Below are 24,041 nucleotides of genomic sequence, written 5' to 3' on the forward strand. Positions count from 1 at the left end.
TTTTGTCCACAAGAGTCCATAGTAATTTCATACAAAGTTTAACTTAATTGATATCGCTATTTTGCTTTAACCTCTGCACTTCTTAGTCATGCGTTCTAATACTTCTAATTATAGGAAGTAATATTGACAATATGCACTCTTCAAAGATACAATTATTTGTGTTTTCATAATGATGTAAGTGACCATGAAATTACTCATTCTAGATTAAAAATCATCATTTATTCGTAATCAAGAATTATTTATATAGGATTTACATAGTACTTTAAGTACTTCATGCTAAGAATCGTACAGTCACTCCAAGGCTGCGAACAGCGCCATCTAGTTTTAAGCCTAAAAGGCCCATACATTTCAGTGTTACGCTTTTTTGTAAATTATTCTTGCCAGCTTAGGGCAACAGTTTGACTCAACGAACTCATATAAGCATCATTTATTTATTAAAAAACATCATTTCCCTGCACCGATTTTGTCATCCGTCACTGATTGTCATCTCGGCCGAACTGATGTACCCAATCGAGCACATTTTACACCCCGCCTACGTCAGGGTAGATTACGTTGGGCTATTATTGAGCGGACAGAATGCTTCCATGGTTTTTTCGTTCACTGGTTTGACTGTCAAAAATCAAAAAATCAAAATAATTTATTCAGCAAATAGGCCACAGGGGCACTTTTACACGTCACATGTACATATTTAAAAAATATTTAAAATTGAATTGAAATTACAATTGATAAGTACTACTAATTCTAAGTTCTAACTAAAGTATCTACTACAGTTAATTAGAGATGTAGAAGGTCTCTAAATGTCGAATTACAACTAAGAACTACACTAAATATAAAAAGTACAAATACAAAAAAAAGTCTAAAATTACTTTAGATGTGCAAATGAGTCTAAATGACACAACTAAAGATAAAATGTATACTTAATCTAATTCTCCTTAGAGATGTATAGGGTCTCCAAGAGTCAAAATCATATATTTAAAATATTCACTAAAAGAAAGGAAATAAACGAGAACCGAACAAAGTGTCCTATTGTAATATAAATCAGAATTAAAGTTACTTAGTTATAATAGTTATAAGTAAGCTTAAACAGACCGGTCTTCACAGACAGCACCCGTTCACGAGTATGACGCGTATCTCAGCCATCGCCTCATAGTCTTGCTCGGGTTTCAATATTGGCACGTGCAGTTAAATAACAACTTCGCCCCCGTATAAAACAAATACCTAACGACCTATTGAGCAAAGAGAGCAAAATCTTTATGTATTTTTTTTAACAGGGTCAATAAGCAACATCGACGATGCTGAATACGCGTGCAACGCTACTGCGGTGAGGAAGGTGATATCTGGCGTGGTGGGAGCGGCCTCCAGCGTTACCTCGGTCCAAGTTGCCAACTTGCTTAGGCTCTTCAAGATACCGCAGGTCAGTCTCTAACTGTATGATGATATCAGGACGGATCAGGCCCCGTAGACGAATGCCATTTCTGCGACGCGAAACGACACCGAAACGCCGCAGAAATGTAGTCTGGCTCTGTCGCACCAATACGCAAGAGCGATAGAGATAGATAGCTACGAAAGAGATATTATCGTGAGCGTTTGTGCTACGTCACTAGATACCAGTGTGCGTAGTCAGCACGGGAAGCATGGTCGCGCGATAGACGATAAAATATCAGGCCGTCCCTATCACACTTACTAATAGTGCGATAGGGACGGTGCAGGTCGCGTTTGTGAGCTACGAGCATTTGTTTCTGCATTGCCATTTATAGGTAGTGCAAACGCATAAATAAATATTGCCGTCGACATTATCGGAAGCGCTTTTCTAATATTGGATGTCCGAAATATGTCGTCTCTGAGAAATAGGACAGCCGCATATTCAGAATATTTCTCCTTCAATATCTTAAGGTGCTCCCACATTGATTACCGGTCTGGCTCAGTCGGTAGTGATCCTGCCTGCTAAGCCGCGGTCCTGGGTTTGAATCCCGGTAAGGGCATTTATTTGTGTGATGAGCACAGATATTTGTTCCTGAGTCATGGATGTATTCTATGTATACATATAAGTGTATATTTATCTATTTAAGTATGTATATCGTCGCTTAGCACCCATAGCACAAGCGACGATATACATACTTAAATAGATAAATATACACAATCATAACATTGTTATAAAATTTAATTTTATACAACATTATCTGACAGGGAGAGCATAATAAAACAATACCAATATTATCACGCTGTCCCTGTCATACAATGTTACGTAACAAAAAATGTTAGAACACCATTAGGTACTAGACATTTTATATAGAACTCATTGCTATTCAAGGCACGCTGGAGTTTTTGGGGACACATATAACATAACGTAACCCGTCCACTTCCATTTACAGTTTGCTAAACTAATGGGCTATTTTGATGACTGAGCTGGCACTTTCCTGTACCAAATGTTTCCTGTATCGAAATGAAAGGAATATACGAGTATTTTAGTGTTTATATAGATATACATGGGTATTTAGATGACGCTGTCTATCCAGCTGCCGCTTACTGATTTAGACGGTACGATATCTCGCATTCAAGTTTAATTACAATGCAGCATTTTATATGCCGGATGAATTGGATGCAACCGCAATAGTCCGCAATGTGATCAAAATCACATGCGATTTTGCGCGACGTTAATTCTAAATGGACTTTTAATGTTGAATCACCGTACAACGCGTTGCTTTTAGATTACACCATTCATATTGCGAAAAGCGTCATAAAATATTGCTTCCCGAAGATAAACGTAACTAAACTGTTAATTAAACCGTTACAATACATACATAAACTCACGCGGCTCACGCCTGTATCTTTGGGAATACAGGACGGAGGCAGATCACATGAAACTGTTGAAGCTTCAGTACCACTTTAAGCAATTATCCAATTAAGGGGTTAAAAGAAAACGAAACTATGACACTGTAGTGATAGGCCAGGCCATTGTCCACACAATTGAACCTACATACCATAGTCGACTTCAACACATGCTTCCAATTTTATGATCAAATTGGAAGCATGATACGCCGGCAGGGGGTGAAAGGGAGTGGTGAAATTCTTAAACCACATGGGCACTGAGCAGCTGGTAACTTTGACAAAAGACTGTTATAAAAAGTAATTGCTGATATAGTTACAAAACATGTGATATAATAGGCATATTAATCACTCACCCAAAACTTCAAAACTAGACAAAAAACACTAATTTCGTTACACGTCACTCACGCACAAAGCCCACAAGTTAGCTCTAAAACTCGTTAGATTTTAGCTATAAAACTAAGGGCCATAAATCTTTATTTATCACGCCGTTTTTACGCGTGCCGATGTCAAAAACGGATTTGGGCGGGCGCCAAACTGTATCTCACTAACGACATGGACTTAACCCGATCCGGCTAAAAGATGTGCCTAAGACATCATTTTTGAAGTGGCTTTGCCTGAGTACATTTTCGGGCATCTTACTAAGTTAGGCTTAGCTAGATTTTATAAGTATATTTGAGGAGTGTCTTTTCAAAAAGACTTATATCTATAAGTCAACAAGGTTTATTTCTCTAGGAAAACATACTTAGATAAGATACCTCTGTTGAGTTATAGAAATAAGTCCTTTTGAAGACACTCCTCATTTATACTGACGCATCTGCTGAAATAAAGGGATCAAAAGTAATCGGGGTAGTTATAATTTTCCTCTCTGGCCATAGACATTACGAAATATATGTTACATACTTTAATACATAGTTTGATATAAAATAACCTTTAGGTAAGACCAACATTCACCACGACGGTCAACATTTTTAATTGTAGCAAATCATCCTCCTTGCGTTATTCCGGCATATGTCTCGGCTCATGGGAGCCTAGGATCCGCTTTGACAACTAATACCAAGATTTGGCGTAGGCACTAGTTTTTACGAAAGCGCCTGCCATCTGACCTTCCAACTCGAAGGGTAAACTAGACTTATTGGAATTAGTCCGGTTTCCTCACGATGTTTTCCTTCACCGAAAAGCAACTGGCAAATATCAAATGACATTTCGCACATAAATTCCGAGAAACTCATTGGTGCGAGCCGGGGTTCGAACCCGCGACCTCCGGAATGAAAGTCGCGTGTACTTACCGATAGGCTACCAGCGTTTTAATTGTAGCAAATAAGCAGACTTTTTGCATATTTTAATGCTCCTGGCAATTCTTTTAGTAAATAAAAAATCCATAATTATCTTGCGATAAGTATTTAAATAAATACCTTCACGTCTGTGTAAGCCACCATTGTCTCTGGCTGAGATGATATAGTGCTGTTATAACGCAATTTGTAGACAGTAGGATTTTTATAGCGAACAGCTGTGTTGCATATGAAATAGTAAACTACTGAAGACAGCGGAGACATCTGTGACTGCCTATTGCGTCGTATGATATTTCTTCTGTCTGTTTTAGTTCGGTGTAATTTGTTAAAACATATTTCTGCAGTATTAAATATAATATTACTAGCCTTTTCTCGTGGCTTCGCCCGCGTAGTAATCTATTTTCCCATACAAACTTTTGACCCCTATTTCACCCCCTTAGGAGGTGAATTTTGAAAAATCCTTTCTTAGTGCTCCTCTATTCTATACCTCTAGGACCAGCGGTTTCGGCTGTGCGTTGATATGTCTGGCAGTCAGTCAGTCAGTTTCTTCTTTTATACATTTAGATAATTCACGCCTAAATTCCCTAAAGGGGAGGCAGAGCACATGAAACTGCTCAAGTTTCAGTGTCGCTCTTAGCAATTGAGGGGGTCGAAAGAAAGCGAAATTGTGAATTTGCAGTGACAGCAGTGTTAGCACATGATTGACGCGAGAGTATGTCGCCGCGAGATAGACTACCCGTCCTTATGTCATTAATACGGTCAGAAGAAGACGTGTGATCTATCTCGCGGCGACATACTTTCGCGGCAATCATGTGCTAGGCCTACAGGTTGCTAGCCCATCACACACATTACGGGCCACATATCATTAAAATTGAACCTAAATCCCACAATCGACTTTTACGACAACCACGGCAGGAAAGGGAGTCTTATAATTCTTAGCCAGTCGCCACACAGAAACAGAATTTTAAAATTACGCGTATTTATGTCGTAACATTTAATACTAATCCATACGTATATCGACAGTACTATTACCTACTTAAATGTTGCATTTCACAGTAAATAAATGTGCTATTTAACAACTTTCAAAAATGTCCACAAATATTTTTGTTACGTAAACAGAACCACTAATGTAAAAGCCGCCGTAAAATAGTGCTGTTACAAAGTAAATCCTAAAACAAACAAGCTTTCATAGCTAGTTTGTTTTAGGTAATATGTACATGCGCTTTACAAATTCATAAATTACGTTAATGTAACATTACGACTCAAACAAGGATGACTGTTACTATACACAAAGCTGAAACGTTGCATTCTGGTGACAGTAAGCAGAAAGTCACAACACAACACGTAGGGTAAACTCGCTTCATTCGGTGACACGCATAATTCGGTGATACAAGCTTTGAAGCACTATTCCGAAAGACGATCTTTGATTGTTTCACCGAATTAGGCGTGTCACCAAATGAGGCGAGTTTACTCTATTTATGCACGCCTTATTTAAATATCAAACAATTATGACAGTGGCTATAAGTTTTTGACTTTTGAGAATACGTAAACGTCACACCACGTAATAGGGAATATGCTTGATTTTTTTGGCAATTTAAAGGCGACCATTTTGGCGCGCTCGATCGAGTGAAATCTGACGTCACACGTCTAGCGTCTAGCCACTTTTTGAAAATTAAAATTCACTAAGTAAATTACGATAGGTATATCTCAAAATTATTTAGTAGACGTATGTTGTTTAGCAATAAAAATTACAAGTAAAAATAATTAGGCCATTTTGGAGTTACGTGCATGCCCTTAGGGTAATTATTACCGTATCGAGTAACACACCTATTCCAATCATTCTAAAACTTCACATACTCATGGACCTCATGGTAGAAGTTGGTAGAGGCCTTGTTCCCTCGGTGGTTGTAAGAATCTGTAAAATACAGTTTTCAATGATGCCTAAATGAGTTTGCTTTAAATTAATGATTAATGGAGCTGAATAACAACTGCTAATATTGGTAAATAAATGAGTAGGTCGATAAACAAAGGATTATCCAGTCTCGAACAGAATAGATCTTATTTTTTGTCTTTGTCATAGTTTCCTTTTCCGGCGACGCGTTCGTAGGTTGTTTTTAGCGGTGCCGGCTGCTGTCCCTTACAAACTATAGTATCCTTGTGTCGCGAAGGAACTCTCCAATCTCTCCATTGCCTCGCGCTGTCTCACTACTGAATGCGCTCTTGGCGTCAACACCCGAGTGCGATCTGATTGAATGGCGATGGGCGGCTGTGAGAAACGAATGCTTGAGGTTTTGTGAGGTAATGGATGCTAGGCCATCGAGTGTAATTTAATGTACTTAGTGTTAGTTATATTGTGTATCTAATTTTATACGTTGTTATGTGTTATTTAAGTTTCATGGCGTATTAGCTCACTGTAATGTCATGTTAACGTATCGATAAATAAGATAAATAAATAAATTATTTCAGATTGAACGAGAGCTAACGAATAATCCTGAGTTTATGTGTGTGTAGTAAATTGGAACTTCAAGCTTAAGCAAAAAAAAAACGTAAAAGTTTATATCAGTAATTTGAATACATTTGACTCGTTTATTTGTTTCCAAAGCTATCAGAGCTCGTTCTCTCTCAAGAGCTATTGTTGACATAAAGGCCAATCACGGAATAAAAAGCGAATTGTCCTGAAGAGAACTATGGACCGTGAAACGTTACCGCAAACGACTGTAGCTCCATTTCAACCAGAACGCAATTAGTAACGTAACAAGCAACTGGTATATAATATAGACTGATAAATATAAATAAATAATTAAGCCTATTATACTTACGTGCCACTGCTGGGCTACACCTCGGACACTGACGATCAAATATATGAAAGAGGCGCGTTCCCAGCACACAGTCTAAGCTCGTGTAGGTGAACGCATACTATGCTTGTTTGAATGAAATATGACAGGTCGACGGTTCGCGTTTTTGTCAGGCGGTAACTGTGAAGTAACCGAGAGGGGATGGGCGGCACTTTCAGCGGGAAGCGGGAGTGACCATATACTGTACGATAGTACCTATGCCTAATGGCATTCTCTACCATCAACCATCTTACTTATAATTGATATATATTCGCAAAAATATATACATATATATTTTATATATATTATTATTATTTATTATACTGTGGCTGGGCACAGGTCTCGTATACGAGAGATCTCGGTCATGGGAGCCTAGGATCCGCTTTGACAACTAATTCCAACTCGAAGATGGCGTAGGCACTAGTTTTTACGAAAGCGCCTGCCATCTGACCTTCCAACTCGAAGGGTAAACTAGACTTATTGGAATTAGTCCGGTTTCCTCACGATGTTTTCCTTCACCGAAAAGCAACTGGCAAATATCATATCATATCATTCTTTATTGCAATCATGTTCATTTTACATAGGATGGTATTCAAATATTATAAGGTAGGTACATGATACCCTGTTAGGGCATGGCAATAATCTTAAGGACTACTTAGTGAACTAAAAGTAAAGTAAAGTAAAATTTGTCTTAATATAATTGTATACATGGAGATGATAATTGAATAATAATTTTTATAATTGACTGTTACTGACAAAATATGAGTATAATTTGTGATCATAAAATTTTAAAATAATAGGTAGTCAATAATTTAGTACAAAGTAGGTATAATAGTTAATAATAAATAATTGAAATTAAAATTAAATAATCGTTATGTCCTTCAAAATCAATTTGGCAAAGTGTCGTCATTTAAATATTCTTCGATTGTATAGTAACATTTGTCTTGGAGAAGTTTCTTTAAATTACTTTTAAATACTTTGATGTTTTTTTCCTGCAATAACTGTTGAGGTAGCTTGTTGGCTATGGTAGCGCATCTATAATGGGGGCCGTTTCTATACATAGCTAGATTTGAAATTGGTAAAAGGTACTGAATTCTGTTCCGTCAATTTGATGTGATTTTTTGTAAGGGAAATAAGTTTGCGTTATTTCCGGTTTCCTCACGATGGTTTCCTTCACCGAAAAGCAACTGGCAAATATCAAATGACTTTTCGCACATAAATTCCGAAAAACTCATTGGTGCGTGTGAGCCGGGGTTCGAACCCGCGACCTCCGGAACGAAAGTCGCGTGTACTTACCTATAGGCTATCAGCGTTTTAATTGTTACAAATAAGCAGACTTTTTGCATATTTTAATGCTCCTAACAATTCTTTTAGTAAATAAAAAATCCATATCTTGCGATAAGTATTTAAATAAATACCTTCACGTCTGTGTAAGCCACCATTGTCTCTGGCTGAGATGATATAGTACTGTTATAACGCAATTTGTAGACAGTAGGATTTTTATAGCATACAGCTGTGTTGCATATGAAATAGTAAACTACTGAAGACAGCGGAGACATCTGTGACTGCCTATTGCGTCGTATGATATTTCTTCTGTCTGTTTTAGTTCGGTGTAATTTGTTAAAACATATTTCTGCAGTATTAAATATAATATTACTAGCCTTTTCTCGTGGCTTCGCCCGCGTAGTAATCTATTTTCCCATACAAACTTTGGACCCCTATTTCACCCCCTTAGGAGGTGAATTTTGAAAAATCCTTTCTTAGTGCTCCTCTATACCTCTAGGACCAGCGGTTTCGGCTGTGCGTTGATATGTCTGGCAGTCAGTCAGTCAGTTTCTTCTTTTATACATTTAGATAATTCACGCCTAAATTCCCTAAAGGGGAGGCAGAGCACATGAAACTGCTCAAGTTTCAGTGTCGCTCTTAGCAATTGAGGGGGTCGAAAGAAAGCGAAATTGTGAATTTGCAGTGACAGCAGTGTTAGCACATGATTGACGCGAGAGTATGTCGCCGCGAGATAGACTACCCGTCCTTATGTCATTAATACGGTCAGAAGAAGACGTGTGATCTATCTCGCGGCGACATACTTTCGCGGCAATCATGTGCTAGGCCTACAGGTTGCTAGCCCATCACCCACATATCATTAAAATTGAACCTAAATCCCACAATCGACTTTTACGACAACCACGGCAGGAAACGTCTTAAAATTCTTAGCCAGTCGCCACACAGAAACAGAATTTTAAAATTACACGTATTAATTGTCGTAACATTTAATACTAATGCATACGTATATCGACAGTACTATTACCTACTTACTTAAATGTAGCATTTCTCAGTAAATAAATGTGCTATTGAACAACTTTCAAAAATATCCACAAATATATTTGTTACGTAAACAGAGCCACTAATGTAAAAGCCGCAAATAGTGCTGTTACAAAGTAAATCCTAAAACAAACAAGCTTTCATAGCTAGTTTGTTTTAGGTAATATGTACATGCGCTTTACAAATTCATAAATTACGTTAATGTAACATTACGACTCAAACAAGGATGACTGTTACTATACACAAAGCTGAAACGTTGCATTCTGGTGACAGTAAGCAGGAAGTCACGACACAAATACGTAGGGTAAACTCGCTTCATTCGGTGACACGCATAATTCGGTGATACAAGCTTTGAATCACTATTCCGAAAGACGATCTTTGATTGTTTCACCGAATTAGGCGTGTCACCAAATGAGGCGAGTTTACTCTATTTATGGCACGCCTTATTTAAATATCAAAAAATTATGACAGTGGCTTAGTTTTTGACTTTTGAGAATACGTAAACGTCACACCACGTAATAGGGAATATGCTTGATTTTTTTGGCAATTTAAAGGCGGCCATTTTGGCGCGCTTGATCGAGTGAAATCTGACGTCACACGTCTAGCCGTCTAGCCACTTTTTGAAAATTAAAATTCACTAAGTAAATTACGATAGGTATATCTCAAAATTATTTAGTAGACGTATGTTGTTTAGCAATAAAAATTACAAGTAAAAATAATTAGGCCATTTTGGAGTTACGTGCATGCTATTCCAATCATTCTAAAACTTCACATACTCATGGACCTCATGGTAGAAGTTGGTAGAGGCCTTGTTCCCTCGGTGGTTGTAAGAATCTGTAAAATACAGTTTTCAATGATGCCTAAATGAGTTTGCTTTAAATTAATGATTAATGGAGCTGAATAACAACTGCTAATATTGATAAATAAATGAGTAGGTTGATATTATCCAGTCTCCAGAATAGATCTCAGGCCTCGGCGACGCGTTCTTTTAGCGGTGCCGGCTGCGCGAACTGTGTCGCGAAGGAACTCTCCAATCTCTCCATTGCCTCGCGCTGTCTCACTACTGAATGCGCTCTTGGCGTCAACACCCGAGTGCGATCTGATTGAATGGCGATGGGCGACTGTGAGAAAGGAATGCTTGAGGTTTTGTGCGGTGATGGATGCTAGGCCATCGAGTGTAATGTGATGTACTTAGTGTTATATTGTGTATCTAATTTTATACGTTGTTATGTGTTATTTAAGTTTCATGGCGTAATAGGTCACTGTAATGTCATGTTAACGTATCGACAAATAAAATAAATAAATAAATTATTTCAGATTGAACGAGAGCTAACGAATAATCCTGAGTTTATGTGTGTGTAGTAAATTGGGACTTCAAGCTTAAGCAAAAAAAAAATAAACGTAAAAGTTTATATCAGTAATTTGAATACATTTGACTCGTTTATTTGTTTCCAAAGCTATCAGAGCTCGTTCTCTCCCACGAGCTATTGTTGACATAAAGGCCAATCACGGAATAAAATGCGAATTGTCCTGAAGAGAACTATGGACCGTGAAACGTTACCGCAAACGACTGTAGCTCCATTTCAACCAGAACGCAATTAGTAACGTAACAAACGACTGGTATATAATATAGACTGATAAATATAAATAAATAATTAAGCCTATTATACCTACGTGCCACTGCTGGGCCACACCTCGGACACTGACGATCAAATATATGAAAAAGGCGCGTTCCCAGCACACAGTCTAAGCTCGTGTAGGTGAACGCATACTATGCTTGTTTGAATGAAATATGACAGGTCGACGGTTCGCGTTTTTGTCAGGCGGTAACTGTGAAGTAACCGAGAGGGGATGGGCGGGACTTTCAGCGGGGAGCGGGAGTGACCATACTGTACGATAGTACCTACTGTTTATTATACTGTGGCTGGGCACAGGTCTCAGGCCCCCACGGTATGTAGCCCAATGGGGATTGGGAACTATTAAATTTACTTAACATACCCCTTTGAATTTCTTCGCAAATGTATGCAGGTTTCCTAACGATGTTTTCCTTCACCGAAAAGCTAGTGATAAATATTAAAATAATTATGATATTTTTTACGTAAGTTTCGAATGTAAGCCAAGATTTGAACACGCGAACTCTTGATTGAAAGTCGGGCATCATATTCACTCGGCCAAAATGGCTTAGGTACGCCTTCTTTGCTTGGACTGTTTTACAAGGGGGCAAAGATGTAGTTTAATATTGTTACCTGAGCAAGCGAAAGATTCCAATATTGAATCGTGAGCGTAGCGAGAGAGAAAAAGTGGAATCTTGAGCGTTGCGAGGGTTTCAAGGCAAGGTAGGTTGAACAAACTTTGCGACCGAGTGAAACAAAAATTTTCACTACACCAACAAAATATTGACTATAAAGCATCGAACTAAATCAAATCCAGCAATCTATAAGTATTAAATATGTATGATTAAAAATAATTGTTTATAGGTCAATTTTACCAGCCAGCTCAAGGCATCAAGTTTAAATCTGTATGAAATTATTTTGCATTCTTGTGGATAAAATGCAATTTTGCTATCCGTTTTCGAATAGCAAAATATGTAGATCTTTACCAGTTGGTGTGATGAAAAAGTAATTTGATAACTTATATAGATTATCTGTCTCTGATATCTTAACGTTGTTTAAATATTGTAGACTGTCACACTTCATGTGCGACTTGGGAATACGTGAGTAAATATCGCGGCGGTTATCGATTGGATCGAATTAATGGCATCCTATACGTGACTGTTGACGTATTTGAGAATAAATTGAGTTTCTTTATGTTTCCAAGTGTAAATAAGAGCTTCGGTATCCATAAGGAGCGGATCCATCTAAAAACGATCAGTTAAAAAAAATATTGAATATTTTACACTCGCAATTTCCTTTTTCTTGGGTTTTCTTATTGAATAGCATTCGCCCAAAATTGTTCAAGCCAAAGATGCCCCAGTCGGCATATAGGTAAAGCATAAAATTTTATATGGTCCAAAGCATTACATCGACTTTTCATTGGATATTTAACTATTAACGAACTGAAGAAGCTGGAGCGTCTTCTAGATGGATAGTGGTGGATAAATAATGCAGGAGGTTCCGAATTAAATATTTTTTAATAAGTAAGAAAAAAATAACTACATGATATGTATGTATGCGTTGCTGGATGCATGAAGAGTGGGGCGCGCGTCGCGCCGCTGTTCGCTGCTCTCGCTGTGTGTGTGTGTGTGCCTCATGCATGGCACACATGCGCTTGGCGTCAACACACACCAAGCTATGTTTTGCGATTTTTCTGTGATATAATCAAGATGCTTCCTCGACCAGTGAAACTTTATTCGAAACTTTGGAAATAAGGTAACAACATGAATTCATTATAATAATAATCTGTGATCGCATATGAACATATTTTGGTTATAATAATTATACTTAAATTATTAAATTAAAACGGGACTTAATCGCGTAAAACTTACGTTTATATTTAACCCGACGTTTCGGACATGACATAATATGAGTGAAGATCGTGAGTTAATAATATGAGTGAAGATCGTGTTAGTTTAAATCAATATATAATATACTTAAGTTAACTATTGGGTTGGTAAGAAAGTAATGAGCGAATCATAACCAATATTGTAATTTTTATTTAATTTATTATTTTAATCATTTATCAAAAATATAACGGCCTTCGTTATCTACTACTTGTCTCCATCGTTCTGGTAAAGAATGAATAGCATCGGCGAAGAAGTTCTTAGGTTTAGATTCAAAAAACTCAGCTATGTACTGTCGTAGATGGGCTTGATCATCGAACTTTTTTCATTCAAGGCATTGCTTAGCTATCTGAACAATGCGTAATCCGTAGGTGCCAAGTCTGGAGAGTACGGTGGATGAGGTATCACTTCAACCTAGCTCCAATAGCTTTAGCCGAGTCACTTTTGCAATGTGTGGGCGAGCATTGTCGTGTAAGAAAAAACTTTAGCATGCTGTGGACGATTCTGACAGATTTTTTGGTTTAAATTTTCAAGCTGATTACAGTATACTGATGCGGTAACAGTCATTCTACTTGGTAGGAGTTCCCAGTGAATAATACCATGAATATCCCACCAAACGGACAGCATAACTTTTTTCGGGTGAGGCTCTGTTTTTGGTGCCTCTATTCCTTTTTCGTTTGGAGCTAGCCACTGACGTTTGCGTGTGTGATTTATATATAAGACCCATTTTTCATCTCCAGTGATAAGATGGTCCAACCAGTTGAATGTGCGGCGAAAAGACAGAAGTTGTATGCAGATATCGGCACGGCGGTTTAGTTGATCTTTATCAAGTTCGTGCGGTATCCAAACACTGTATTTGTAGTTTTTTCCCAACTCGTGTAAATGTGTTTCTATGGTGACATGAGAGCAGCCGAACTCGGTAGCAAGAGTACGGCTCGTTAGCCTCGGATCTCCTTCAATTAAGGTTTTTAATTTGGCTACATCAATCTTCACCGGTCGACCAGACTTAGGTTGATCTGATAATGAAAAGTCGCCACTACGAAACCGCTGGAACCATCGTTTCGCCGTGGCCTCAGACACAACTTCAGGAGCAACACGCTGACATATATTACGCACTGCTTCGGCGGCTGAATGGCCAGACTGAAATTCATTATAGTAAGCAATGCCTTACATGCACTTTTAATTCGTCCATTTTCTTCCTTATATTAGCTCGGCGACAGCTAGTGAATGACTGACGAGAAACTGTGCGACTCGCCCTTTATATACTTTCGACCATAGAAGATTCTAGAACTCTCTCAAAAATTTTATGTGGAATTCAATCGATCGCTCATTACTTTCTTACCAACCCAATAAATAAAGTATTTAACGGAAATTTTTAAATGTAGACGTATTTTATAACGAGAAATGTTTTACTCGACTTTTCAAACACGTTTACGTTTAAACGTTCATATTTGTATCCGAGATTTTCTTCAATTATACTTTTTTGACTCGTACCATATATCACTGCACGAAGAAATTGCCGCGCTCTGTGGAACTTGGCTGCATTTTTATTGATATTGGCCATTAGAACTTTGTTAGAACAAATGTGGCTTAGAGCGGCGGTGACGGATGGCCGCGCCTTATGAGAAAACTCGGATTTCTACTGAGACAACTTTATGGGAGATGTGGACCGATGTAAGGAAGCGGAGAATGGAAGATTACGATATGTAGGTACAGTCAACAACACAGCTGTGAATACAAACTGTCAAAAATATGTATACACACCTTAATGTACAGGCTGCTGTGTTGTTGACTGTACGTAACGGAAGACCGAGGTGAATTGTGACATAGGAGAGTTGTGACAAATAATTGGCAACTTATTATTTTATGCAACAGGCGTTTAAAGGAGGACAAAAAAGACGAGTGACGTAGGGAACAATTTATAATAAAGAAATTTTAAAATTGTTGCATACAATACTTTTTTACGATCATGCACTTAGTTTTTAATAGTTTTCTAGAATAACTTTCATGAAATTCACACTGTTTCGTGTATTTTGACGCAAAGGTTTGAACTGCCAGCGCAGCTGCCAAAGCCGCACGCGCGCAGTATCGTTATAACAATGCGTTGCTATGGTTACAGAGCCAAACAATGCGTTTTCAATTTTCTCGTTACTGCGCGCATGCGCGGTAAGCAGGTGGACGCTGGCTTTGGGGAATAGACTTTTATGTAGGGTTTTAAAGATCTATGCACGACCCCGTAAATGACGAATAACAGTTCGGGAGTAGAAAAACTATTTATTAGCAAGCTCGCAATGGCGCAGGTTTTTTTTAGTCCAAATCTCCGGATAGGTAATGCGAACTATTCCCTTCCTACATTCAAGTTCAAGTACTTAGTATGAAATTGGCAACATTAAGTTTACCATCCGAATGTCACCTTGAACTAAATTCGTCTGGCAAAATTTTTTTTGAGGTCCTTATGAAAAAAAAAGACCTAATGTGACATGATTTCATAAAAAAAAACCTAATTTTTATGTTTTTATAACGTTTCGTCTCCATGTTGATTACCTATATCATTTCTATTCTCTCTCTCTCTCTTCCAAGCTATTAATCCCACATGGTGGTGGGATCAGCTTTCCTTGTCAACCGCTTCCACTTCGCCCTATCCTTGACGTCGTCTTCGGACACTCTGCACTCAGCCATATCATTTTTATTCAACTTTATTTATTACTTTCTTTTGGCCGCGGCTTCGCTCGCGTTAGAAAGAGACAAAAAGTAGCATATCGATACCTTTGGGTTCAATTGGCGTAAAGGACAAAATGCAGGTTTTCAGGAGAAGCAAAAAACAACTTTTTTTTTAGAAAAATGTTTATATCTTTTTTGTTTTTTGACCTATATTTGTGACGTATATAGAAAAATATGTAGATTTTTAGTATCCTTCACCTAGTGTAGCAACCGTAGTGATAAACTAAACGGTTTAGAAGTTAGATGGTTGTAAAGGACACGTCAAAATGCTATGGACGTCCTTTACACCCACGATTTTTTTGAACAATTAGAGTTGATAGGGTCGTAAATGACGGTCTTAGATGATTTTTATACAAATTCGGGGCGTAAATGTAACCGGAATGGTACAAATGGCAACTGTTTTTAGCTTAGTTTACAATTGAGAAACTTGAAAAATGTATCAAAACGTAGTTAATATGGCATAGAATAGCCACATTAGTGTTACAGTGTATATTTATCTAAATATTTAGCAGAGACAAAGAACAAGACTATTTTATATCCAGTTTTGCAATAAAGAAACAACATTTGCTTAAAAACTATCTAGTATTTTGGAAAGTTATTATTTTAGTACTCGCCGCTGTCTCAACTCTCAATAAGTTACGCATTCAGTATTTAATTCTAGCAGGGAAACGCTTTCGTAGTTTAAAATATAAAAACACTAATGGTAATCACGTAAACTTTAATCAGCAACTGTGAACAGTAGACTATATTAATACGACAGTAATTTTAAGTATAAAGTACAAAGAAGTTCTAAGAATAACTAAGAGTTAAGTACCAATTTATAAACGCAAGTTAAGACGCGTATACAAACTGTGACCAACTAATAAATAATAGTAACTGTAGTCAAGACTACCTACTATGTTGATGCATATTTTTGTTTGATAATTTTAAAACAGAAGATTGTTATTTAGTCTTTAACCTGTTAAGTAAGAATAATCTTAATTATGAGTTCAATCCTAGAAATATTATAGTCAATGCTTTAAGTACCTGTGGGCACATAGCCAAGTCACCAAACGCTAACGCTCATTCGCTAGCGAAACGCACCTGTTATTGTCGCACTAAATGTTAGTATAGTCTATTGTTAAAGTTTACTGGCGGCGTAGCTGAATGGCAATCGTCGACGCCAGACGCCGACAAAAATGCAGTCTGGTGCAATACGCAAGAGCGATAAAGCTATAGCTATAGCTACGAAAAAAATATATAGCTACGAAATAGATATTATCGTGAGCGTTTGTGCATACGTTGTGGGTACGTACCCTGATTACCATAGTGTTTTTTTTTAAATTACCTACCATCTCGTCGCAGTATAATAATACTACGAAAGCGTTTCCCCGCTAGAATTAAAGGCTGAATGCGTAACCTACTGACTATTCAACAGCGGCGAATACTAAAAAAATAACTTTGAGCTTGTTGCCAAAGTATTAGTAGATCGTTTTTAAGCAAATATTGTTTCTTTATTACAAAACTGGATATAAAATAGTCTTGTTCTTTTTTGTTTCTAAGATAGCTTAGATAAATAATACACTGCATTAAACTAATGTCTATTCTATGCCATATTAAGTTCGTTTTGACACATTTTTCCAGTTTTTAATTGTAAACTTAGCACAACATTTGTACCATTTCGGTTACAATTACGCCCCGGTTTTGTATAAAAATAATCTAAGACCGTCATTTACGACCCTATCAAATCATGGGTGTAAAGGACGTTAATAGCTTTTGACGTGTCCTTTACAACCATCTATCTTCTAAATCGTTTAGTTTATCACTACGGTTGTTACACTAGGTTAAAGATACTCGTAATGTGCATATTTTTCTTATACACGTCACAAATATAGGCCAAAAAAACAAAAAAGTGGGTTTATCTTTCTCTTGGAAACCTGCATTATATGTCCTTTACGACAATTGAACCCAATGATATCGATTACAGTTGCGGATAAAATATTTTTAGTGCTGGTCGTTAAGGACGAAGAACAAAAAAACTTGTCCTTTACGCCCAACTTTACCACACTACTATAGAAAGTGATCCTTAAAAAGTAAGGGCTTAAAGGGCAATAATATATATCAAGGTGACTTACGACTATATTTTTATTTGTAGATTTCCTTTACGACACAAATAATAATTTATAATTAATGACTTGATATTTACGCCCCTTCAGAAAAGCTATTTTTGCAAGTCCATAGTAGAAAATCTTGGTCGTAAAGGCAACTTTTTAAGAGATATCGAAATTTTAACTACACAGATCGATAGCGCTTGAAATTCTGAACAAAACTGTATATATAACTCATTTTCGCCAAAATGTCCTTTACGCCAATTGAACCCAGAGGTATCGATATGTCTCTTTCCATCCCTTCATCTCCACTTAAAGAATCACGTCAATTCGTCGCTCCGAGCTCCGTTTTGCCGTGAAAGACGGACAAACAAACAGACAAACACACTTTCCCATTTATAATATTAGTATGGATATTCTTAAATGAGGTTAATAATGTGTTTCATATATTTCAGCTGACTGACCTTAAAATTTCGTTTTTGTTCTTGATTTCGGGATTAGGCCCGTAGTAAAACTTACCACCGAAATAATAACCTTTATATTCACACCCTAAATAAACATCCTGTATAATAACTCTTGAAACGTTCAACAATATTTTGATTTACTACTCCTAAAATACGTATTAATGAGTATTAAATTTATTTCGGGTACCATCTGCGTGGGTCTAACCGCGTGAAATTCATCATATTTCACGCAGCCTTCTCACTGGTCATTAACTGGTTTACCCTAATGGAACGTAAAACATATCCTTACTAATTTACTAAATATCGTTACTAATATTATAAGTGTGAATGTATCTCTTATGTGTGTGTCATTATCCTTAAGGGCATAAAAATATCCAATATTTAAAGTCACACACAGGTTGAACGCAATTAATTAACATTATTTTACCTTTTTTTCCTGGCCGAAACGTTGGAAAAAAGGTAAAATAATGTTAATTAATCGCCTTCGACTTGTGTGTGACTTTAAATATGGGTACAAAGCGCGAGAACTTATTAGAGTTATAAAAATATCCAACTTAGAATAAGAATAAGAATAAGAAAACATTTATTGACATACAAATATAAATTGAACATTTACACAAAAATATTAAAAATGAAATAGACACTTAGCATGCATGTCGAAAGGAACGGGCTCAGCATGTTATGCTGCGCAGCCATTTTATTACAAATTGACTGCGCAGCGCTGATTTTCAGTCCGTCCCCTTTTCTGAACCTCATTAACAACTATGCGATGTAGGTATGTATTTAACACGAACAGTATTTATGCTAAAATACGTACTTTTACAGAATAGGCAACTTTTTTCGTAATTTACAGAAAACAAAAAACAAACAATGAAGGAGAGAAAAAAAAATTGAAATTGTACTTAGACTCAGAGAGTGACATAATTTACACATCTCCTGATAAGTGAAGTAATAATTTTGCTCAAATTGAATATTTGCCCTTAATGTTCTATCAGGCGTTATACCAAATTCACAGTGTCGTTACAGATCAGGTTCCCCTATAGACTTCTGTTCGTCGCTAAGCGCATGACCTCGTGCCTTGCTTCTTTTTCTACTTTTTCTTCGTTTTCTAATGTCGATGGTTTCTGTTTTCAGCGGGACCAGAAGGTAGCGACGCTTAATAACCTGTTTTCCGCGTCCTGTCGGGCCTTTAAAATTTACACAATATAATTTAAAATAGTAATAAACGCAGACAATGCAGCAAAGTCTAATATTAGATATTATGTTGTTTTACCATGCCCCTTTTAGCGTATCAGTTCCGATTCGCGCCGTATCGGAGCCGACATCTTCCCTAAGTAATTACCTGCGTAAGGTGTTGTATGGTACCCTCGTCTTATATTCTAAATGCTTGCAGAGCTGGGGGGGGGGGGGGGGGGGGGGGGGGGGGGGTTACAAAAGGATAGGTTGTTGTTGTTGTTTGTCCTAGGGCACCCCATAGGTGCATAGGGCCTCTACAAGGCCCTTCCACGCCTACACCTTTCTATCTTGAGTTCTTGAGCCACTGTCTTGGCCAAGAATAGGTACTTACAATAATATTTTTTTTCGGGGAGGCCTTTGTCCAACAGTCCGATACATATGCTGTATAATAAAGTGAAAACAGATTATTCTTTTCTATTGATAAGTTCTACATACCTACCATCGTGTTTTTTTTTTCAATGTTTTAAATACTCGTATTAGGTCAGCCCTGAAATCATTTGCACAAAACAGTTACTGTTTGTTGTAAGTCAATCTCTAAATACAGCAATAAAATACTTTTTTCCTGAAATTCAATAATACCTCGCGACCAAAGTGTAATTGTAACTGCAAAGTACTGTTTGTATTTTGCAACCTTTGAAGTTAAATTACCTACTCATCAATCACAGTTTTGACAAAGTTTAAGGCACGTTTACAAAGTATAATCAGTTCAGGTGCAACTCAAAGTCTGAAACAATATTATATTCAGTTAGTGAATGATTTATACGTTAGGTATGATTGCCACAGAGAGGAACTTTAGATAAGTTTTGTTTAGAAAATTATAAATATTATAATTATACATCGATAAAGTAGCAGAAAGTTAGAACCTAGATTTTAGCGATGTACCTAAAACTACACTTAATACATACATACATACGTATAATCACGCCTGTATCCCATAAAGGGGTAGGCAGAGCACATGAATACTAAGTTTCAGTGCCACTCTTGGCAAAAAGGGGTTGAAAGAAATCCAAATTGTGACATTGCAGTGACAGGTTGCCTACGCCACAATTTAACCCATATCCCACAGTCGACTTCTAAGACGTGAAGAAGGCGGGGTGGTGAAATTCTTAACCCGTCACCTACACTTAATATAAATATAATAATTGAGCCTATATACTTCCTACTGCTGGGCACAGAGACCTGTGTCTCCGCTCACGCATGAGAGGGCTCGGGCTGTAGTCTCCACGCTAGCCCAATGCGGGTTGAGGATCTCACATACACCGTTGAATTCCTTCGCAGATGTATGGAGATTTCGATGTTTTCCTTATAAATCCACGTAAAAGTAATGTGAGTCACGACGTCATGGATTTTTTATTTGCACTACAGATGGAAATGAAAGGATTTATGCATATATCGGGAAAGTCACACTTATTTAGATAATATTAGATGATCACTTGAACTTGCATCGTGAATAAATGGAACATGCCATAAATCGTGACTCATGTTACTCTTGCCGCGGATTGACACTTCATCGAAAAGCTAGTGGTAAATATAACATTATAAGTATTCCGTACGAATGTCCCGAAAAACTCATTGGTATGAGCCAGGACTTCAACCAGTGACCTCCGGAACCGGATAGAATGTCGGGCACACAGACCAACCCCTATAGACATCCATTACAAGACGACTCGCGGTCGCCAGCCTTCCTAGTATTTGCACTGATATAAGCGCGGGCGCTCGCCGTGCCCGATCAGTAGCGACCAAGTAACAGACCCGAAAGCAGCGCGTGTTTTTCGCAGTAAAAAAATTGAAAAAGGGTATTTTGATGTGTTAAAGATGTCCACCTGTAGTGTGAAATGGTGTGGAAAGGTAACAAGAAGCTCAAATTTAAAAACAGACGTCATTACATTCCACATAAAAGTCATATTTATAATTTATTCAGAGCCGGCATAGGTCAACTTACATTGGCCACTTACGCGTCAGTAGAGGGACAGTCCCTTTCATCTGGCGCGACTGCCCGCCGTCCTTGAAACGGCCAATCACAGCGCGCTTAACACATTCCCCGCCCGCTCCTCGCACCCCTGGCACTGGTGACTCGTATCGCGAACAAAATTTGCAAGAATGCTACTCTATAGGAGGTTCTCTGTGGTCGGGCATGATATCCACTCGGCCAACACCGCTTCAGACTAGTTACCTACAGTCCTACACTTAAAACTACGCTTAAATTTATAAATATTTTGTGACATGCGGACAATCCATCCATCGATTTTAGGTGTCATCTATCCGTTTTATTTATTTATTTTTTTTTATTGAAAACAAAGGTTACAGTTATACAGTTTCTAGTTTTTTTCGCCAAACTTACGTTTAACGGCGAAATGAAGCACTCATTTTCAAAGTCATAATTTTCATAAAACGCTCATTATTATTTCATTCTCATGATTCCGTGTCACATTGTTAACCAGACATCTATGGTATTTCATTACAGGCTGCCAATGTAGTGAATGAATTAACATACTATTTAAATACCAGTTCATAATTTATGATTTTATGATGGTTGCTGGCTTCTCATTCTGAAACGGCTCAATGGTTTCACGTTGCGAAATTTAGCATTGCCTTATTTTATACTATTTTTCACCTTAGATGAGTTCGGTTACAGTTCCAAAAATTCTGAATTACGCATCAGGGTAAACTCACCTCATTCGGTGACACGCCTAATTCGGTGATACAAGCTTTGAAGCACTATTCCAAAAGACGATTTCTGGTTTTTTGGTTGTTTCACCGAATGAGGCGTGTCATCGAATGAGTCGAGTTTACCCTACTATGTTCTCAAAATATTTTTGAAAAATAATTTATACTTTGACGAAAAATAATGGGTGCCCTCTATTTCGCCTATCATTAATTCGCATAATTTGAACAAGCATAACAGATTTGGCATAACATAATTGTTCATAACATTGAATAAGAATAATATTAAAAATGCATAATTCTTATTTCGCATAACAATGAATCTGCATAATTGAAATTTGCATACTATTATTTCGTATAACTTTAATTATCCTAAAATGAATGGCCATACTTACTAACTGTATGGAGCAAGCGATAGGATCAATCAGGGGCTGATTTTCCAATTTCGAGCGCTCGATTTTGAGTGTTTAATTTTATACTGTCTCACTTATTAAGCATGAAAAAAATAGGGCTAAGTAAGGTACAGCGGGGCAAATATCGAGTGGGGGGCAAATGTAACTGGTCAATTTCTTCCATGTTTTACAATGTTTGCATTATTAAAAAAAACTGTTTATTTTTAAGAAACATACATGCATTTATGAACTTATCTGCTAATCTCAAATTAAGATTATTTGAGTTAAGGAGTCTTTATTTTATTTACACATTACTTATTAAGTTTTTTCGTTTTTCATAAGTGTTTTTCAGAAAATAGAGTGTCTATCAGTTATGTAGTAAGCGTGTTCAGTGGGTACATGTAATAATGGAATAATGGAAATAGTGTAATAATGGAAAAAATGGATTAGTTACAAATTGCCTTTTAGTCTAGATTTGCCCCGCTGTATCTGTAGTATTTAAATAATATTATTTCATCGTTCAGATTTTCGCAGATCGCACGTGCCAATACTGATACACGAGCAAGCGGAAGATTCCAATATTGAACCGCGAGCGTAGCGAGTGGTTCAAAAAGTGGAATCTTGAGCGTTGCGAGGGTTTCAAGGCACATTAACCTTCGTACGGCACGTTAAACATTGCCACCGAGTTTGAAAACCAAATTTTTCACCACCCCAACACGAACAAAATACTGACTATAAAACATCAAACTAAATCAAATCCTTTTTTTTAATATTTATGATTCAAAATCATCATTTATAGGTAAATTTCTATCAGCTAGCTTAAGACATTAAGTTAAAATTTGTATGAAATTACTTTGCACTCTTGTGGATAAAATGCAATTTTGCTATATGTTTTCGAACAGAAAAGTAAGCCGTTACCCGTTAGAGTGGTGAAAATATAATTTTCTTGTATGCCAATTAAACATTCTACGAAACAAAGTTATGCTTATTATACTTATACCAATTCATCGTTATAACAATTTACATTATGCGCATTAAAATTATACGAAATCTGTTATGCGAAATAATGATATGCGTATTAAACGTTATGCGTAATAAACGGTATGCCAATTCATATTAGGAGTATTCAGTTATGCGAATTAATATAGACCCAAAAATAATAAAATCATATTTAACAACTACATGTACTTAGGTACTTTTTTTAACATATTGCATTATCAGTGCTTATATTAAATATATTCCATCAAATACGAGAGAAAAATGTAGTTTTTGGTTTCAGCTAATAAGTAACTGTATGGGAGCGCAGTTCAGTTTCTCCATACTTTATATGTTTTCCTCGAGGTTGAATGTACTAGTAGTCGGTAATAGTAGTACTACTGCTACTCGGCATATTTATTGACAATGACATGATTGAGAGTGGTAAAGTCAACCAAATTGAGGCCTTGGCCACGGTAGGACCTTTCCACACTAAACGTTTAAGAGGATACGGTAGCGAAAATACTAAAATGGAAAGGAGCCCCCCTTTCAACTTGGGAATTTTAGTTAAATATAGGTACAAGTGTTATTAACTAGATTTATCGAAAAAAAAATTGTCCATTAAGAACAACTCAGTCAAAAGATATTTCAAAAAAATTTTTAAAATCGAGGTTCCGCTCTCGACTGTTTCCTCCTTCAAAACTTAATCAATCGGAACGAAATTTGAGA

The 24,041-nt window shown here is 37.1% G+C and overlaps 1 protein-coding gene across 1 annotated transcript in view; it reads left to right on the forward strand.

The window, feature by feature from the left end:
* Window positions 1-24,041, forward strand: part of LOC125230620 (metabotropic glutamate receptor 2-like) — a 484,421-nt gene that overhangs the window by 320,493 nt on the left and 139,887 nt on the right. The window contains 1 exon segment of the mRNA XM_048135836.1: window positions 1,272-1,414. Within this exon segment, the coding sequence (XP_047991793.1) occupies window positions 1,272-1,414 (143 nt within the window).

This window comes from Leguminivora glycinivorella, chromosome 10, assembly GCF_023078275.1.
Source record: "Leguminivora glycinivorella isolate SPB_JAAS2020 chromosome 10, LegGlyc_1.1, whole genome shotgun sequence".
Lineage (NCBI taxonomy): Eukaryota > Metazoa > Arthropoda > Insecta > Lepidoptera > Tortricidae > Leguminivora > Leguminivora glycinivorella.